Raw genomic sequence first — 19,172 nt, forward strand, 5'->3', positions numbered from 1 at the left:
CAATCTCAGCCCCAACATGAAATTCAGCACCCCAACCCCCACCCTTGTCATCTACACAGAATGTGGGCTTTGAGATCTCACCAACCTGTCTTGGGTTCTCCACCATCCTCACTCTGTTCCTCCATCCCTGCAAAACAAAAGCCACGTGTGCATGAAGCCTCCGGAGATGCGCAGAGAAATCACCGAGCAAATGAGGAAGGGTTGGTTGGGGAGGCGCTCAAACCAGCTCTACGGGTGGTCCCCTGTCCCATCCCACAGCCCTCTGGCTATTCCAGCCCTGCCGATGCCCTTAGGTCCCAACCTGCAGCCCTATTATCCCAGCCCTTACCTGCCCCCACAGCTTTGCTGATGCTCCTCAATCGTGGCCCACAGCCCCTATTGCTATCCCAGCCCTGGACCCCCACTCATTATCTGAAGTGGGAGGACTGAGCAGAGGAGAGCCCAATGCCAGCCCTCAGGAGCCCGTGCACCTGCAGTGGGAATGGGGGAGGGGAGCATTTATATGTGACAGTGATGGGCGTGCATTCTCTGACACAGAAGAGACAGGCAGGAACTTGCTGGGGATAATGGCTCATTAGCAGCTAACATGAAAGTGGGGGGCTGTCTGCAGGTTGTGTCTGTCTGACAGAGCAGACACCAGCTGTGTGTACAGGACTCTCCTTGAGGAGCCTGCAGAGAAGGAAATTTTAGCCTCTGCTAGCTAGTCAGTCAGCCCCAGGCTGCAGACCCTTGTCCTGTCCTAGCTGTGACGCACTGTACCAGTCTACACAATGATTTGGTGCTATGGCTATTCCTCTCCCCACCCCAGTGCAGACTGGGCCCTTGGCTGAAGCAGCGACCGACAAGTGCGACCCCCTCTCCTCGAAGTGCAGAGGAGACCCGCCAATCAGTCTGACGTGACACAGATGCCTGGCTGACAAACAAAGGCTCTCCCGCCGCCAGCTCCCCTATTTATAGCAGAGCTGCCATCTGGAGCTGCGCTCTTTGAGTGGCTTAACAAGATTCAGCATCCCCAAGCAGAGATTTGGGGAGAGGACAGGTCTAGAGAGCTCCAAAGGGGCCTTAGACCCAGGAGAGTTCCAATCGCTGGCATCTGCTCTCCAAGGTATGCTCCTTCTGCTTCCATGCACACAACACACCGTGAGCACATACTGGAACACACGTCACGTATGCGCATTTCGGCCTGCAGATACTGGCACATGAACACATGTTGCATAAGCAAACAGTCATGTATGCACTGAATGATGCACGCTGCAGCACGTGAATCCACTGATCCACAAGGTCAGCATGACTGCACTTCACGCCACCTTCATCCTCCTCACTCCAAGTCTACCGCAGCAGGACATGCCAGTCACACTTGGCTGTGCAGTCTCCAGCCCTTAGTATTTGTCCTGTGGGGCACTGTAAGGGCAGGACTGCATCATGCTATTGCAACATGTGCACAGCCTGCTGTGACACTGCCTCTGCACAGGGTGATAGGCCACTGCTGCTGACACGCTGTAATGCCTGTCTCCTAGCTGACTAACCCAAGGCCACAGAAGAGTCCTTATCAGAGACACTGAGCTAGAACCCAGGAGCTCCTGGCTCCCCAGCCTTGTGCTGATATTTTTAAGCCACAACCAAGCTGTGACATCACCCTACTTTGATGCTGCCTGGCAGGGCCCTGCAAATTCTACACTCAAGACTGACCCACCACTTGTGACACCCCTCAGAGTGTCACCCGCCCTCAACAGAACAAACCCTGGATGTGCACCCCAGCTGCTCTGCAGGAATCCATCCTGACAAGTCCCAGAGACCATCCTTCGCATTCCTTCCCTCCCCTGGGTCCTTTGCAGAGCATGCTGCTCCCCCTGCCCCACCCCAGCAGCCAGGCAGCTGAAATGGCACGCGGCATGCCGAGATGGCAACGTCATCATGGTCCCACATCAGCCCTGGAAGGCTCATGTAGCAAGCAAACAGGCCAGCAGACTCCACATCTATTCCTTGAACCATTAAAGGGGCACTACCAAAGCTAACAGGCCCCCAGGGGCAACCTACACTTATTGCATTTAGGAGCACTGGGATTGCCAGACTGGATGAGAACAGAGGTCCAATGTCCTGTCTGCGATAGTGGCCAGCTGCTCTGGAGGAAGGGGTAAGAACCCCACACAACAGCTGTGAAATAATCTCTACCAGGGAGAAACTGGCTGAAGTACAAGGCGAATTATCCTTTCCAAAATTTGCTAGCATTAACTAAGATAACTTTGCATATTTTTGTTATCCATGTAGATGTAACAGTTTCTAAGAAACAAGCTAAGATCTTGGCCTCGACAATTTCATGTGGCAGAGAGTTCCACAATTAAATGATACAGTCAAATGTGTGTGGAAAAAAGGATTTCATTTTATCACTTATAAATTTGCCCTTTTAATTTGGTGGAACAATGAAACATTTTTGCCATGTACCCTAGTGGCGGCATGTTCAAATCCCACCTAATCTGCCACAGAAGCTAAGAAAATGACTGGCCCTGTTGTGTAGGGTTATGGCAAAGGTCCTGGGTTTAAATCCCGGGGCAGCAGAAATGAAAAATAACTATGACCAGTGTTACCCAGGAGATTTTACTAGATGATCTTAATGGTCCCTTCTGACCTAGGAATCTATTAACAATGTCATTGGTTGTCCCCTTGTTCTTGTGTAGGAGATGATCCCTGTCTACCTTCTCTTGACCATTCATCATGATTTGCTTACTTCACTGGCAAAAATCGCTCTCATCAGTCGTGCAGAAGCAGCCCACCTACCAGGACAGCCAGCTGAATTCTATTCTGCTGTGCAACAACAGGCTCATGAAGCGAGTTCCTTCTGTCAGATCTTCTTCATCTCTGGCTCAGAGGTTGGACGAGAAGGAAAGAACCCAGCCAAACTTCCTATGCCCGGGTGGAGTTTGCAGTGGTGGCAGCTAGAAAAACCCACCATTTTGTGGCTTGGCAAATTGAACCCATTGGGAGAACCAGTGAAAGACAATAAGTACGGAATTAAAACTGGTTTTACACCACTCTAAATGTGCAACTGCACTTAAAGGAATAAAGATCCCCTTTTAATACAAATGCCCTTCAGAAATAAAGAGCAGGGAAAAGGACAAGGATGCAGAAAATACAGAGCAAGGGGGGAGAACAGTTTGTCAAACAGGGGCTGCAAGACATTGGCAGGGCTTTAATTCTTTCAAAACTGAACACACGCGGGCAGGGATAAAGGAACAAGAGAGGCAGAGCACATAGCATCTGTGTCTCATGCTATTTCCTTGTGTCTATGCGCTTGACATTTCCATAGTGGCAAATGCTAGTGATGTCTTCTCAGATGAGAAGGGGGAGGGGTGCAGAAAGGAAACACCCATGTGTGCGAACTATCCTGAGTGTGTACTACCTTGTGTGTATCTGCACTTGGCCAATTGTCACTTTGCAAGTCGCATCTCCTCCGTCGGGGGTGGGGTGAGGAGTCACTTGGGAAGGGAAATATCAGACCAGATTGGGAGTCAGGTTCTGAGCATCTGCCTCTTGGCTGGCGACACCTCATTGCTTCCAAAATGTCAGCTGCAAACCTCAACAATAAAGATCCCACCCACCCCCCGGGACATCATCTCGGTTTGCTCCCCAGGGAGAAGATGCATAATGTTTGTAGCAGGCGCATCCATTTCAAGGCACCCAAGGGGACAGACTGCTGCTGCTAACTTGGGTCCTTGCCCCATAGCTGGGGTTAGGCACACACATGTGGACAACAGAGGACACCCTCCTCGGCATGGGATGCATCCAAACTCTGGGAATGCACATGGCTGGGGAGGGGAGACATACCTGGTGCATATATTATGACCCCAGAGCATAGGAACACAGTTTGAGCTAACTGGAGCATCGTAGTAAAAGGGATTAAATCCTGCAGTCCAATTTCTTTGGTCCCATTTTGTAGTAGCAGCATTGCAAGCTTTCACCCAGCCGCACCCACAAAAATAGTACCACTAAATGAGTCTTGACTGAAAAACCAGCCATGTAACCCAGAAGCCTGCCTCTCAGTCATTTTGATTCAGCCTTCTGGTAGAGGTGGGAACACTAGTTTGCCCCTTTTCCAGCATCTTTCATCCAGGGATCTCAAAACTCTGGAATGAGTTATGCCTCCCAACTCTGCTGGGAGGTGTGGACTTTTCACATTTCCCCATTTCACAGCTGGAAACACTTTCTACATGTAGCACTTTACAAAGGAGTATCATTATCTCCATTTTACAGATGGGGAAACTGAGGCCCAGTGAAGTGAAGTGACTGGCCCAAGATCACCCAACTAACCAGTAACAGAGGTACGAACAGAACACAGGTCTTCCCAGTTCTGTACTCCATCCACTAGGCCACACTGCCTCCCCTAAGGCTCACCTCAAGTAAGTACAGAGCCCAGCACCCAAGAGCCTGAACTCCCACTCTAAAGAACCCAGTGTGTCATTTACAGAATCCATCACTCCTGGTCCATTTAGAGCAGGGAATCAGTGCTGGAGCATGGGAAACTCACTCTTTGCAATCAGTGCAGGTGGGGGAAGACAGACACTTCAAAAGCAAATGGGACTGGAGTTGGGAGGCTGCTCCCCTCAGGCACAGCTGGGTCCCCCAGAGTGGGAGACTAGCCCCTCCTGTAGGGTGTAAGGAAAGCAGAGCACATGCCATAGGCTATTTCAAATGTGTTAGGGGGTGCTGGTGGCACACAGGAGCTCAATCGGCTATTAGCGCTCCATAGAGTCAGGTACAAGGCAGGCCAGTGCAATGGCAACCTTCTCACACCCAGCTCCGCCAGCTCACGCCAACCTTCAGCCGCAGCTCAGTGGGCTGGCACAGCAGAGGGGCCAGGGCCCTGACACGCTGGTCCCAGGACTGGAACACAAACGCCCCTCAATCCTCTCAAGCATATAGGGCTTCTCACCATTCAGCAGAGCCTTTCACCCTGCCAGGCCAGGGCAGAGAGGGTGGGGTTCCAGGGCTCAGACAGGAGGTGCACTGTGTGAGTCTGAGCAGCCTGCACAAAACAGGCTCTCCCTACCCCCCACTTTGCTCACAGTTAAGTTCACTAAGTTCACTTTAACTGAGGCTCCTGCCAAAAGCTGACTGCAAACCTCCTGCCAGCCCAGAGGGCAGTGAGAGCCCTTGGGGTACGTTCCTGGACAGAGACTTGCTGAGATCGAGCAGCAGTGAAACACGCACACACATGCACACGTGGCTGTTGGTACCTCTCCATTGGCCATGTCACAGGTCTAGGGATAGTGGAGCTGGCTGTTTACGACCATCCATCAAGCAGAGTGGGAGAATTTTGCTTCTACCGCCTCTCACTTAGCAAAGCCCCCCGCAGCTCTGCTCCAAGACACAAACACCCCTCAATCCTCTCAAGCATACAGAGCTTCTCACCATTCAGCAGAGCCTTTCACCCTACACTGACACAGGTAAAAGGCCTTTGAGTGGTAAAGTTTCCCCCAGGCACTTTATCACCGCCTACAGCTTCCTACAGCTGCCCCCAGCAGGGTGAACTCCCTGAAGCTGAGTTCATCCTTGGAGGTGCATGCCAGTGGTGGCAAAGCCATAGTTCAGGAGGTTTTCTCCACCCAATCAATAACATCTGAAATAACTGGCTCCTCCCAGGCCAGCAACATCTACACTACCCTCAGCAGGGAAGTCACAGCTAGGGAGATGGGCATCAGATCTGCCAGGTGCCCAGCATCTTCCTCCCCAAAGGATCCCAAAGTGCTTCACGCACGCTGGAGCAAAGGGAGTGGAAACTGTCCACCTCTTCCCAGCGGAGGAGTCGCTGAGCCCATTGAGTTCAGAGGGACTCAAGCCCATGCATAAGTGCGACCCTGAATCAGGCCCTCTGGGCTTGGAGCAGACAGACTGAGAATTCACACCCCTCCACCCGCCCACCCCCATCCACATGAGAGGGAGAGCCAGGCTTTCGGCTCCTTACCTGCATTCTCTTCCTCTTCTTTGCAGCTCTGGTGAATTTTCTTCCGGCACACGTAAGCCAGGGCGCCCAGCAGTCCCAAGATGCAGATAGCGAGTCCCACAGTCACCCAGAGAGCCACGGCAGGGAAGCTGAGGTGCTGCCCTTCAGAGAGAAAAACAGAAATGCCACCATGATCAGTGCTGCTGCCACAGAGAGAGGGGGGAGTACGTCCCAGGGGGCTGCCAGAAGCTACACCCTGGCTCCAGGTTCCCCTCCTATGGGAAGGGTGTTTGGTGGGACAGGAACCCTGAGGGGCTCTTTGTCCTGTGCCTTGCCTGTTAGCAAGGTACTGGAGCACACACTGAACTGCAAGCCTGGGAGCACTGCCACTGGCTTCAACAGGACAAATCACATGCTTGGAGTTAGGCATGTACTGAGTCGATGCCAGCGCTCAGGGGGATCTCAGTGCCCCCCGGAGCTCAGGAGCTATCACAGTCCCCCTTGCTGCGGTGATAGGCAGACCACAAAAAGGTGGAGGTGGCTCAGTAGGGATGGCACAGCCCTAGGTCAGAGTTCGTCTCCAAGTTCATGGGTGTGCAGAGCAGAGTGGGAAATCTCACCAGAACGGGTGGCCTTGCAGCACCTCCTGCGTCCAGGAAGCCAGCCCAGCTACGAACACCACAGAAATAGAGCAAGGGGGGCTTTGGGGTAAAGATGGGGGAGTCTGATTTTATCACCCATCCCTATCCTGCTCTGCCACGAGGGGGCGAGGCTAGCTGATGCCCAGAGCACTAAGGAAAAAGGCAGTCAGTTCAGGGGAGGGCGGGGGGTTAGGTTGGGTAGGGTAGGCTGACTCCTCCGCCAGCTACCTGCATTTCAGACTACCTCAGTCAAACACAATGACTGGTGAGAAAAACTCTCCCACCGTGGGGTCACGGGTGCACACATTACATAGAATGGGGATGGCTGCCAGGCCTGCAGCTGACTCGTTCAGCTGAGAGATCTTGAACCAAGCCAACGGAGAGAATGAGTCACTCCCAGATACGTGTAGCAATAAAAAAAAAAAAGTGCGTGAACTGCTGTTCTCAAAGAACCATTCAAAACCACCTGGTTTCTAAGTTCTCTCCGTCACCGCTTTGTGCAGCCTCTGTGCAATGTTTTATGCAAATTGCCTAATTTGCATAATCACAAATAATTTGCTTATAACCATAAACTTCAGCTCAAAAGGAAAATCTGTGTGGGTTTAATAATGTTGAAAAGCATTGGCTCAGCAGCCCTGGTGAATGGAGCCTCCCCCAGTTAGTTGCAGGGCAAGTGGGTTCTCTATGTGAGAGATAGGATGGCCCAGTGGTTAGGGAGATATGGAGATCTGGGTTCAAGTTGCTGCTCTCTCATCATCTTCCTGTGTGACCCTGAGCAAGTCACTCCCTCTCTGTGTCTCAGTTTCCCCATCTATACAATGAGAACAACCTTGCCCTGCCTCCCAGGGATGCTAAAGATTGTGAGGTGTTCCAATGACATGGTAATGGGGGCTGCCAACTACCAGAGTCCCCATCCTGCCAGCTTAGCTCAACCCCATTTACCTGAGCAGTGGGTGTAGCCTGAACCAGTACTGAAAATGGCTTAATTGCAAGTACTGTAAAAACCAAAGCATGTAGAACTGAGATCAAAGCCAGGCTCAGCTGTTGGTGCTGACCAGGGATTCGTCCTGCCTATGCTTGCAGCTAAAGTCTCCACAGCAGCATTGGTCCAAGCCGCTAACAACAAGGAGGGGGAATGGCTCCTGGTACAGCCAAGACCTAAATTATCCTAAGAGTGAGTGAAGATGAGAAGGCAGTGGCAGATGTGTGTCTGAGGCCACGTCCAGACTAGGAATTAAAATCGATTTTAGATACGCAACTTCAGCTACGAGAATAACGTAGCTGAAGTCGAATTTCTAAAATCGAGGTACTCACCAGTCTGGACGGGGCGGCATCGATGTCCGCGGCTCTCCGCGTCGATTCCGGAACTCCGTTCGGATTGATGGAGTTCCGGAATCGATGTAAGCGCGCTCGGGGATCGATACACCGCGTCCAGACTAGACGCGATATATCGATCCCCGAGCAATCGATTTTAACCCGCCGATGCCGCGGGTTAGTCTGGACGAGGGCTGTATAAATTAGATAGAGGAAAGTTGTTTGCTATGACAGTACTTTAACCACAGTTCATGCTACTGGGTTAATATGTTTAACTCTCTCTCTTCAGGGTTTGTTAAATAGTGTTTAGATAAACACACTCTAGCTCTCAGCATAGCAGAGCAAGAGAGACTGCAGAGCATCCTACGGGATATGCTGCATGTTCTGGTGAAGTTTGCTGGGGAAGATAGTGTGAGGATTGGTCCTGTTATTTAGAATATGCTACAAGTGCCTCACCATCAGCCATTATCTGCAAAGATGCTTCTTGCAGTTGCTGATTTCCTTACTCCATCCCATATGGCTGAAGTGGGCTTTAAGTAAGGCAGCATGGCCTAGTGGATAGAGTATCGACTAGGACTCAGGGGAGTTGGGTTCTAGTCCCAGTTCTTCCACTGGTCTGCTGCCTGAATTTAGGCGTCTCCGCTCTGTACCTCAGTTTCCTCATCTATAAAATGGAGCCAATTCTCACCTCCCTCAAGACCTACAGGTGAAAAGGGCTTTGTGAGAGCTAGGTAATATTACAGGGTGCCTAGGCCTTGTGCCCATGGTGATGGGGCTTTAGAGTTAGATTAGCTAGTGGTAGATCAGGTGACTACTTGTCAAACTAGTCCAGCTGCAGCCTCAAAGTCATCTCAACAGCACCTGTACAACTGTGTGGTGTACTCAGGCCATTTGGATCCTTGGATGTTCTAACTGCCACCTTCCACCATAGTTCTGGATGCAGCAGAAAAGCAGCCAGTTGAGTTGCTCCATAAAACACTTCATTAACCTTTAAATAATTATACTAATACATTCAAATCAGACGCCGATCTGTCTCGTGTTAGGAGTCCAGAGAGTAGACTCAGGTGCTGCTTCATCCTTTCCCTGCAATCTAACTCCAGCAGTGCTAGAAGAATGCACAGCACATTCCCACCACAGGTTCAGAGGTACTCACATGTCCTGACATGCACCTCAGTGGGCCACCCATGGGCTGAGGGTGGTGTCTGGCCATGGAAACTAACCTGGGGCATACTCATGGGTCAGGTACCGAGATCTACAGGGGGGGAGGGAGGAATTGAGCTACAACTTCTGTTATGGTACAGCATATAGTGCAGCAATTCTACAGCCAGTGTAATATGCTGGCTAAGCGGACTGCTCCCTCTAGCAGCTGGTCCAAACAGAAGATAAAAAGGTGCCTGCTAGTGCCAACTAATGAAGTTTTTTTTTTAGCTCAGGTATCAGAGGCAGGGCCAGTGCAACCATTTAGGCGACCGCACTAGGATTTGGGGGGGGGCGCCATTTTCTTCGGCAGCGACTGTGACGGCTGGATCTTCAGCCTCCCAGTCGCCGCTGGCATTTAGGCAGAGGGAGCTGGGGCCGGGGAGCACAGGGAGGGCTGCCTGCAGCAAGTAAGGGGGAACTCCCTGCCCCAGCTCACCCCTGCCCCGCCTCCTGCCCAAACATGCCATGGCTGCTTCACTTCTCCCGCCTCTCAGGCTTGCGGCACCTAAGCTGATTGGCACCACAAGCCTGGTAGGCGGGAGAAGTGAAACAGCCACGCCATGCTTGGGGAAGAGGCGGGACAGGGGTGAGCTGCTTCACGGCATGCTTGGGGTGCTCGTGTATGGAGCAAGGGTGAGCTCGGGTGGAGGGTGTGCCTCAGGGCGGGGGGGGAGCTGCCGTGGGAGGGGGCAGGGTGGGAAGGCACAAGGTGAAAGTTTCACCTAGGGCACAAAACATCCTTGCACTGGCCCTGATCAGAGGCCTGTGCTTTTAGTGCCAAAGGTCCCAAAGCCTGCTGGCAGCCCATGATGTGGGGCTGTTACACAAAGTGGAAGTGTTCGGGCTACTCCTGAATAATAAACAGCTCACTGGGTTTGTTTTAAATAAAGGAAGATGCAGACCTGGGTGCCAATCCTTCAGAGGTAGCCAAGTAGTAAATAAATAGGCAGATTCTTTTCTTCATCCATTTTGTCTTCGAATTTCTTGATCATCGGGAGTAGCTTTGATCACAAGAGATCTGGATTTTGTTTGAGGAATGAGAATACGGGAGCACCTGTGGTTACACGAGCTGGGATTAAAAACAACAAGGCCCCTCAATCCTCAGGGAAACAGCCAGCAGGGATCAGGAAGGGATTTCTTCCCATGGCTCTGCAGGGTCAAGAATCCAGGGTACAGGCTGAGCAGTCTGAGGGTGGAAATCTAGAAGCAGGCAGGCCGGACAGCAGCATCAATGGGATGTCTCTGCATAGTGCAGATAGAAGCTTGCTCCCCATTAGAGTGCCACCCACAACTTCATGAACCCAGAGATTTGCCATGTCCTGTCTTATTGCAGGAGAACTTTCATCTGGGAAGTTCGGTTCAAAGGAGACAAGCAGGTCAATTATAACAGCCTGCATGTATCTGGCACTGGCCGCTGCTGGAGAAAGGAGTATATATGACACATGAACATAGAATATCAGGGTTGGAAGGGACCTCAGAAGGTCATCTAGTCCAACCTCCTGCTCAAAGCAGGACCAATCCCCAGATTTTTACCCCAGTTCCCCAAATGGAACCCTCAAGGATTGAACTCACAACCCTCGGTTTAGCAAGCCAATGCTCAAACCACTGAGCTATCCCTCCCAGCAGCAAAGCCGGCTGCTCCTGCTGCTGCCACTAAGAACCTGAAGCAAACCCAACACCTGCCTCCCCTACACACACATACACCACTCTCACCCAAGAAACAAAACTGGATCAAATGAGTTGTTTATATTTACATGCTAATTTGCCCAGCAATTAGTTCTGTGGTGCAAGCTCGCTCTGCTGGGAGGGAGGAGAAAGAAAAGTTGGATACAATGCCAGAGCAGCATGACAGGACACACATCAAAATGCATGAGACACAGAGCAAGGGCTGCCAGCCAGCTACAGAAAATGCTGGACAGTTCTGATTCCCAGAGTCCTGCCCTGGAGCCTGCTGAAGGAGAAGAGAATCCTGGACTTGGGCATTGGGTACAGGACGTGGGGGAGTAAACGACATATTTTGCCCACTTGACAAACACATGGAGGTGGAAGGAAAGCACTAAGACTTCCAAGGGAAACTTCAAGTGGGCTGCACATGATGAACTGCAATGGATTCAACAGAGTCAGTTACACAGCCCACTGCTATGTGCTCTACTGAGAATGCACCAACCGAGCTCTCTCTCCAGGCACTGAATTCTGTTGTCCAGGGTCTGCGGAGAGAGAATCCAGGGTATAGGCTGAGCAGTCTGAGGGTGGAACTCTAGAAGCAGGCAGGCCAGACAGCAGCATCAATGGGATGTCTCTGCATAGTGCAGATAGAAGCTTGCTCCCCATTAGAGTGCCACCCACAACTTCATGAACCCAGAGATTTGCCATGGCCTGTCTTATTGCAGGAGAACTTTCATCTGGGAAGTTCGGTTCAAAGGAGACAAGCCTTGGGGCTCCTTCTAGCTCTGCAATGGTTGGCTGACAAGCTGCTTTAGAAGTTTGGCCTTGCTCAAGAGAAATGAATTTGCGAATCTTACTGGGGTATAAACAGCCATGTTCAAGCTCATATAGGAAATTGCAAAACTGGGGCAGTTATAGTCCTATCCACTCACACTCCTTTAGTGCTCTAAGAGAAAGTCCTGAAAGTCTGGAAAGATACATGTTCTTCACAGCCAGTGGTGCCCTTTCTTCTTATAAATATTCCATTCTGAGCCCAGCATTGCCCTCGGCTGAGTGGTAGGAGGCAGGAGTTCAGGATCTTGCAGATCAGCTTCTCAGGAGAGGAGAAATCAGTGATGTGAAATCAGAGTAAATTCCAAGTCTAATTTTTTTATTTACCTGTACATCAGCCCCTCAGAATCTCAGCTCAGCAGCAATGCTTGGTTCCCAGAGGGCCATGCTACCTTGGGAATAAACTCTCAGAGTTCAAGGCACACAAAAATCTCTCCTGATGCTCACGCAACTCCCTTTTCACAAGACACTGGTTCTCCCCAGAATCTCGCCTCACCAAAATCTAGCTACAACACAGCATGTCTTCCTAAGGCAGACTATAAAAGCGCCACCTGGTGCTCCCTGCAATAAGCTTATCCACTTTGGCCAGTCTATAGAGCAGGACCCTGGGGAGGACAAGTGGTCTGTATCCTGCCTCTTTCTCTTCACAGGTCAGGATTCTGAGACCTTCGCCCAGCAGCCTCTGTCACCCAAGCCAAGAAGAGGCGGGCTGGGGCTATGTCATGGAGTCCCTGGGCGATGCTCTGGAACTGCTCCCCACAAAGCCAGTCAGGACTTTGGGGAGCCTCCTCTCCCTGAGATCAGACTGTCTTCAGGGCAAGAAGCTCACATGGCTTCACCTTTCCTGGGTCAGAACCTTGCAGCATTCAGCATATGCCCCTCTGTGCACTTCTCACAGCGAGTCCGCCCAGGTGGGGTCCTGGGGAAGCCAGAGGGTCCTGCACGCACTCCCACTTCGCAGTCAACTGTGACTCTTAGCCAGCCAGTAAAACAGAGGTTTATTAGATGACAGGAACATGGTCTAAAACAGCTTGTAGGTACAGAGAATGGGACCCCTCAGCCGGATCCATTCTGGGGCCCAGTGAGCCAGACAACCCTGTCCGCTCTCACTTCCTGTCCCCAGCCAGCGCCGAACTGAAACCCCCTCCAGCTCCTCCTTCTCTGCTGAGTTTCTTTCCCGGGCCAGGAAGTCACCTGACCTCTTTGCTCTCCCACACCTTTAGCATCCCCTTGCAGGGAGGAAGGGCCCGGGCCATTAGTTGCCAGGAGACAGTGTGCTGGCCAGAAACTGAGGCACTCACACAGTATTCAGAGGAAACATTAAGAACAGTCCCACTTCGACACAGGCTATTGGAATGATATGTGGCCACCCGCACTCAGATACCAGAGTGAAGCCAGACACCACAGACGTATGTTTGGTGCTGAGAGGAGGCAACAGCACTCCAGCTTGGGACTTATGGACTCAGTAAGCAGAAGGACCGTCTCAGCCAGTGCTCTTCAGTACATGTCCACCCTTCTCCAGCAGAGGGCATATGCTGGATCTGAGTCAGCGCTGCATCACTCCCACACCGAACCCGTGTAACTACACCGAAATCACAGCTTACCACAGCTGGACAAGATTCCATTAGCGCTCTGCAAGGAGTGTTGTCTAGTGCTCATGTGTCACTGCCCTCTCCACGCATTCCCCTGGGACATTCAGCAGAGGTCTGGGGCCCAGGGAATGCAGTTCCTTGGTGCCACCTGAGCCCACCACATCTATTCCTCTAGTGGCGGTGGCTAGCACTAGCCGTGTCTGTACAGAAGAAATCCTGGTCCTCCAGCCAGCATCTGCACAGCAGTGCTCAGCTTGCTGGAAAGAGCACCGTGAATCCAGCCAAAAGCTTTATCCTCCACCAGGGACCCTCCTTCACATCCCAGCAAGTGCTGTTCCAAGGATAATTAAGCACTAAATTAATGTTACCAGTAAGTGTACAAGGTTATAAAGATCTCCAAGGCAGCTATAAAAGCAGAGCTAGCAAGGACAACTGGAAGCCCTTTATAATCCAGCTGCAAGCTAGCCACCTGCACCACCAAGAGAGGCCCATAAAGTATTTTACTGAGAAGTCGAATTTCTCCTGCCAGCTCAACTTCCAGAAAACAGAGCCTGGGACCCACTTGGGTCCATCACATACAATGGGAGCGGCTCTGCCTGGGGCCAGCACTGTGCAGAGATTTCAAGCACCCCTTTTACCAATGGAGAAGATGGGGTAGTTCAATCATGGAGCAGGAACACAAAGGGCAGAAAATGACCCAGGACGAGTAGCCACCCAGGATGCCTGGCTATTCCCAGACCAAATTCACTCCGTTCTCCTTGCTTTCCTCTTTAAAATGAAGCATGAACATCCCTGATCCCCCCAGAGTCTGACAATCTAGGCACTAATGAGAGGAGGAGGGGAGCTGACCACATACACAGAGCAGGGGAATGTGACTGATGTCCAGGAGAAGAGGAGCAAGGTTCCTCCAAGAAAACACGAGGAGAGTGGAAGAGCAAAGCCACATGAACGTTCCCCTCCGCATTCCCAGAGCCAGGGTTGAGCCCTGCTCACTCTTCAGGGACAGTGGGGACAGCAGGGCAGCCAGCACCATCTGCACCCCAAAGCAGCCTGATGCATTGCTCTAGGCTGATGTACACCACACAAATTGCACTCCCAACCCCCAGTTTTTTCAGGAGTCGTGTCTCCCAGCAGCAGCCAGATGGGTGGACTGTGTGTTCTGAAGGGGAAAGGGGACTGGAAGCGGTGACAGCAGGACTGTAGGGCTAGGTGAATTTCAGCGAAAGGGCTAAGAGGCGCCGATCGAATCTCAGGGCGGTAAAGGGCTGAGCCACAGCACAACCACTGGCTGGGCAAGAGAGACCTGGGTGGAGCAGAGAATCTGGTTGGACTGTTGCCTATCTCCCCTTCAGATGGGGTCCCTTGTTCCTGGGGAAGGTTAGTGCCACCCCATGGTCTGAGGGAAGGTGCGGCTGTTACAGCTCTGCCAACCAAGGAACCCCGCGTGCCCCAGATGGCTCTAACCCTCCCAGCACTGCTGATCTCCTTTGCCAGGCTTCCTTCGGCTAAGGGCTGTGGATGGTGGCCACTCTCCTTAGGTCCCTCAGGCTCACAACATCACAGTCATGATCCATGCTCCATGTGCCCTGGGCCTGTACCCACCATGGTGCAGTACGAAGAACTGCTCTGCCATGGGCTGTCTTGCAGCCAGTCAGTCTCACCCAGCTAGGTGGAGGGGGTGGCCCATGTGTAACCCGCTCGCCCACTCACCATGGCACTCTTATCCCCTCTAGCTGGGGCTAGGCTCATACAGAGGTTACACCTGCTGCAGCCTAGGCTGACAGCTGGTATTTGGCTGAAGTAGTAGAAGGTCATGCTTTAAGACCCAGCATCCACATCCCAGGTGTGATCCCTACTGCAGACAACTTGTCCAGGGTACAGGCATTGCAAGTGGTGGCCTGTATAGGGAACTAGTCTGCAACTTTGGCATTATCAGCTGACAGTCTCCTTGAGCGAGCCCTGACTGTGCTCCCTTGGCAGCCCCAGCTGTGACAATTCTTATTTGTCATGCTCTGCTGGCTCGATACTGTCAGAGGGAAGTGGCTAAGTTGAACGATGCTCTTACAGCACAGAACCTCCTGTACAATAAACAGTGTTTAACAAACAGGGCCTGTTTATATTTATGATCTGTTTTCACAGCTCCCTCCTCCTCCTCACTCTGTCATCAAGTGGAGGGAACAGCACTGAACAATCAGCCATCAACAATGCAGTGGTGCCACTGACAGCCTGTGGAAATCAAACTGTCAGCACATTAGCTGAACGGAACTACCCAGGAACTTCACCAGGACATGAGTTACACTGAAAAACGGTAGGCTCCTGGTTGGAAGGATTACTGTAACTACAAGTATATTTGTGGCCCAGAAATAGCAGAGATTTGCTTAAGGAAGTTACTTATTAGGATGTTAGCAGAACTTAACAGTAATTTTACAGCCCCAAGGCTCCCAGTGTGCTCTGTGGGGAACACACAGGGATCACTGCAGCCACCTCTAGGGTGGAACACCAACGTCTTAACAGCTCACAGCTGCACAACAGTGTAAGAAAAAATGTGAAAAACACCTCACCCTATTGAAACATACCAAGGAGATTTAGGTTGGTGGAATGTAACTGCCTGAGTTGAGGTCTATGCAAGATGCTGGGGCTTCACTAAAAGGATCTTTAATAATCTCAAGCAGTCAGGACCTCTATTTCCATTTCAGCTGGGACTGCGTTGCTGACAGCATAGCACCCCCTGGTGTCATGCGGGGCACTAGCTCCATGCTGACTCAGAGAGAAGAGCGCCACCTACCAAACCATGCACATCACATCCCCTCCCTCCCAGGGGTCCTTTGGAGGTCTGTCATACAAGCAGCTGGCAAGGCTGCAGACAGAGTGGAGACTAGGAGCCAGATTCTGGTCCCATATGCTGCTCTAGCAGCGTATAGGGGAAAGGGAGAACTCCCAGCATAAGCAGCCCCACACTGCCCCGCTCCTCAGTCCCCAGTGCTTGTGGTATGCCACGGGTAGGCATACGGGTAGGCACGGGTAGGAACACAGAGATTTGGGGCTGCTGAGCAGTGCAGGGGAGGCTGCCATAAGACCAACCTTTGGGCTGCTCCAGGTTACGGTGCAGGTTGCTTCTGTCCCTGTAGCAGCCCAGAGTGCAGGTGATGTGAAGCCACCTTTGCCTCCCTGTTCCTCCCAGGCTGCACCTTCCAAGTGGGGCATCTCCCACAGCCCAGAGCCTGCCCCTCTATGGACAAAGGCATCCAGCTGGTGGAATGATTTGCCATGCACTCCTCTTGACTCGGCCCAAGATCCCCCTGCAGTGTGGCACATCAGAGAGACTCGCATCAGCCAGTGAGGGCCAGATTCCTGCAGTACGGCATGGAGGCCAGGCAGAGGCCAAAGGAAAGGCAGGGAGACTGCTGCCTAGGCAAGCTCTGGGCCCCTTAACAGACTGGGCTGGAGTCTAGGGAGAAGATTTTGCTCAGTCCTCATTTTCCAGGACCACCTTCACCCTTCTCTAGGTTTTATCTGGGAAGCCAAAGCTCCAGCCTGAGGATCCAAGTTCTAGATGCCCAGGGCCTTTGGACAGTAGGCCCATCTCTGACATAACACCCTGCCTGGCTCACCAGTGATGGTAACGGAGGCGTGAGTTTCCTGCTGCAGCACAGGGTTCCGCACCAGGCAGGAATAGGTGCTGTTGGGCTCCAGCACCACACGGAGGATGCTCTGCACATCAAAGAGCCCTTCCTCATTGGCCACCTGGGAGGTGGTGACGTTCTCCGTGATGTTATTTCCCTGGCCATCCTGCCAGAGCACTGTAGCTGCAGGGTAGCCACGGAAGGTGTGGCAGGTCACCATCACCAGGTCCCCTGGCTTCAGGTTCTTGCTGGGCTCCAGGTTCAAGTTGGGCTTGGAATATAAAGCTGAAAAGAAAGGAGAGCCGGTATGAGGCAATGGAAGTTAGCCAGCTGGCCAGAGGGGAGCGCTGATGAATAACGCAAGGTCACTTCCCCTTCCTCCCCCATGGCCTTCTCACCCCACAGTCATCACACCCTGGGACCCAGGCCACCATTCCCACCCCACCCCTTCCCTGCACCTCAGAAATACAGCAAAGGGCATACTGGGACAACTTTCCCTCAATGCTCTCTGCTGGGAGGCCATGGAGAAGATGACCTAGGGAGCTGGAGATGGGGGAGGGAGCTGCAGATGCCCCAGATAGCTTAACAGCCCACCAGGCAAAACGCTGAGCTGTGCAGAAACACCTCACAAAGTACAGCCCCTCTGCGCCCTCTCGCTGGACTTCAGTCGGGCTCATGGCATCTAACCCTCCACCCAATATACGTGACACCTCTTCACTGTAATGGGACCTGGGGGCTGAGAACATACCCCCTTTCCCCTCCCCATAGGGAGGTTTCCGTGGACACATCAGAGGCTAGGGCCAGCCAAAGGGGACTGGTAGGCTGGGGCCATCCCTTCGCATGCTCCACGCTGGGGGGAACCATGAGGGCTAACTTCACTGGGCCAGCTGCAGGATTTTAATGCAGTTGTTCAGCTGAGCCCCACAATGGATTCCTGGGGCTAGCAGCTGGCATTCCCCAGGGGAGGGACGGCACACAGGCTAGCCAGGTAATTTAAATCATTCCCATCCCCACAGCATCTGAGAGGGGATCCCCGGGGCAGAAGACTACAGTGGGAGGGAGGGTAGAGATGGGCCCAAATTGCGAAAGTTGGGGGTGGCTGGGAGCCCCACGTCTAACCCTTCCCAGAGCTGGGGAGGTTGAATTTGGGGTTCAAGCTCAGCCCTTATTGAGAGAGAGAGAGAGAGAGAGAGAGAGAGAGAGAGAGAGAGAGAGAGAGAATATATCACAAAATCCAACTCAGGACCCTGAACCCTCTCAGACCCCACCCACGGCTGGGTCTGGGGTCAGGCAAGAGGGGAAAGAGACAGGAACTTCGGAGGAAAACAGAGAAAGGGATGGAGGGGGAGAGAGGGAGACTATGGGGAGCAGGACAGCAGGTGCTGTGGGAGGGAAGAGGGTGAGGGGATGAGACACTAGATTGTGGGGGGAACCTGGGGTAAGCCCCAGATGAGCATGGTTCTGCCAGGAACATGAGGGGCTGGGCCCTGCCCAGGTGTCTCTCCACAGCCAGCCCCTCCTCCCATCTCTCACCGGCCACCTGCAGCGTCACCGCCGCGCTGCTGTAGCTATGGACCCGGACAAAGCAGGTGAAGCTTCCCTCATCAGAGATCTGTACCCGCCGCAGCAGCAGCGAGACATTGCCCCGGGGCAGCTCCTCGTAGAATAGGGCCGTGCGGTTGACATAGCCGCTGCCCTGGTCGGCCAGCTGGTCCTGCCCGCTGGCAAAGCTGTGCACCAACCGCTTGGTGTCCGTCAGCTGCCAGATGAGGCTGAGCTCGGTGAGGCTGAAGCTGGCATCAGGTGAGAAAGAGCAATGGAGGATGGCATCCCGACCAAAGAGGGCGATCACAGGGTCATCGGGGACCCGGATGTCCACTGAGCCTGGCAGGAGAGGAGAAAAAGCACATCACAGTGAGACCTCTCTAAAAACACTGCTATGGCACAACCCCTCCCAGCCCACAGCACCATGGAAACCAGGGCTAGAGGCAAAGGGCCCCTGGATAACGACAGGGTAACCTCAGCTCAGCTTTCCTTTCCCTTCCCCTAGACTGGGAGGGGGTCTCTGGGGACATCAGGCTTTACTCCCCAGGGCCAAAGCGCTGAGGTGCCTTTTCATTTCCTTCTCTGCATGTGGAGTCAACAGGCATTCCCCACACCTGGGTTTTGCACGATAGAGCTGCACATACAGATACAACCATTATGGCCACCTCTGGGGAGAAACATGCCTGGCAACAGAACATAGCAAAGGAGCACTCTAAACCCAGCTGGCACTGCTAGGGATTTGAGGAAAGCAAACCACAGTTGGAATTTGGTCAGGACACTACGAGTTAACAATCCCTCTTCTTCTGATTCTTAATGATCACAG

General features: G+C 52.6%; 1 protein-coding gene across 6 annotated transcripts in view; it reads right to left on the bottom strand.

The window, feature by feature from the left end:
• CD276 (CD276 molecule) overlaps positions 1-19,172 on the bottom strand; it is an 80,777-nt gene that overhangs the window by 13,746 nt on the left and 47,859 nt on the right. For 4 of the 6 annotated variants that reach the window (XM_050968418.1, XM_050968415.1, XM_050968416.1 and 1 more), the window contains 4 exons: positions 18,338-18,688; positions 16,793-17,089; positions 5,960-6,100; positions 86-127 (listed from right to left, as the gene is read on the bottom strand). In XM_050968418.1, the coding sequence (XP_050824375.1) occupies positions 86-127; positions 5,960-6,100; positions 16,793-17,089; positions 18,338-18,688 (831 nt within the window). Of the gene's footprint in view, positions 1-85; positions 128-5,959; positions 6,101-9,995; positions 10,112-10,843; positions 11,849-16,792; positions 17,090-18,337; positions 18,689-19,172 lie in introns of those variants that run through there. The other 2 variants (XR_007776352.1, XM_050968419.1) reach the window with 2 other exon arrangements.

This window comes from Gopherus flavomarginatus, chromosome 9, assembly GCF_025201925.1.
Source record: "Gopherus flavomarginatus isolate rGopFla2 chromosome 9, rGopFla2.mat.asm, whole genome shotgun sequence".
NCBI lineage: Eukaryota > Metazoa > Chordata > Testudines > Testudinidae > Gopherus > Gopherus flavomarginatus.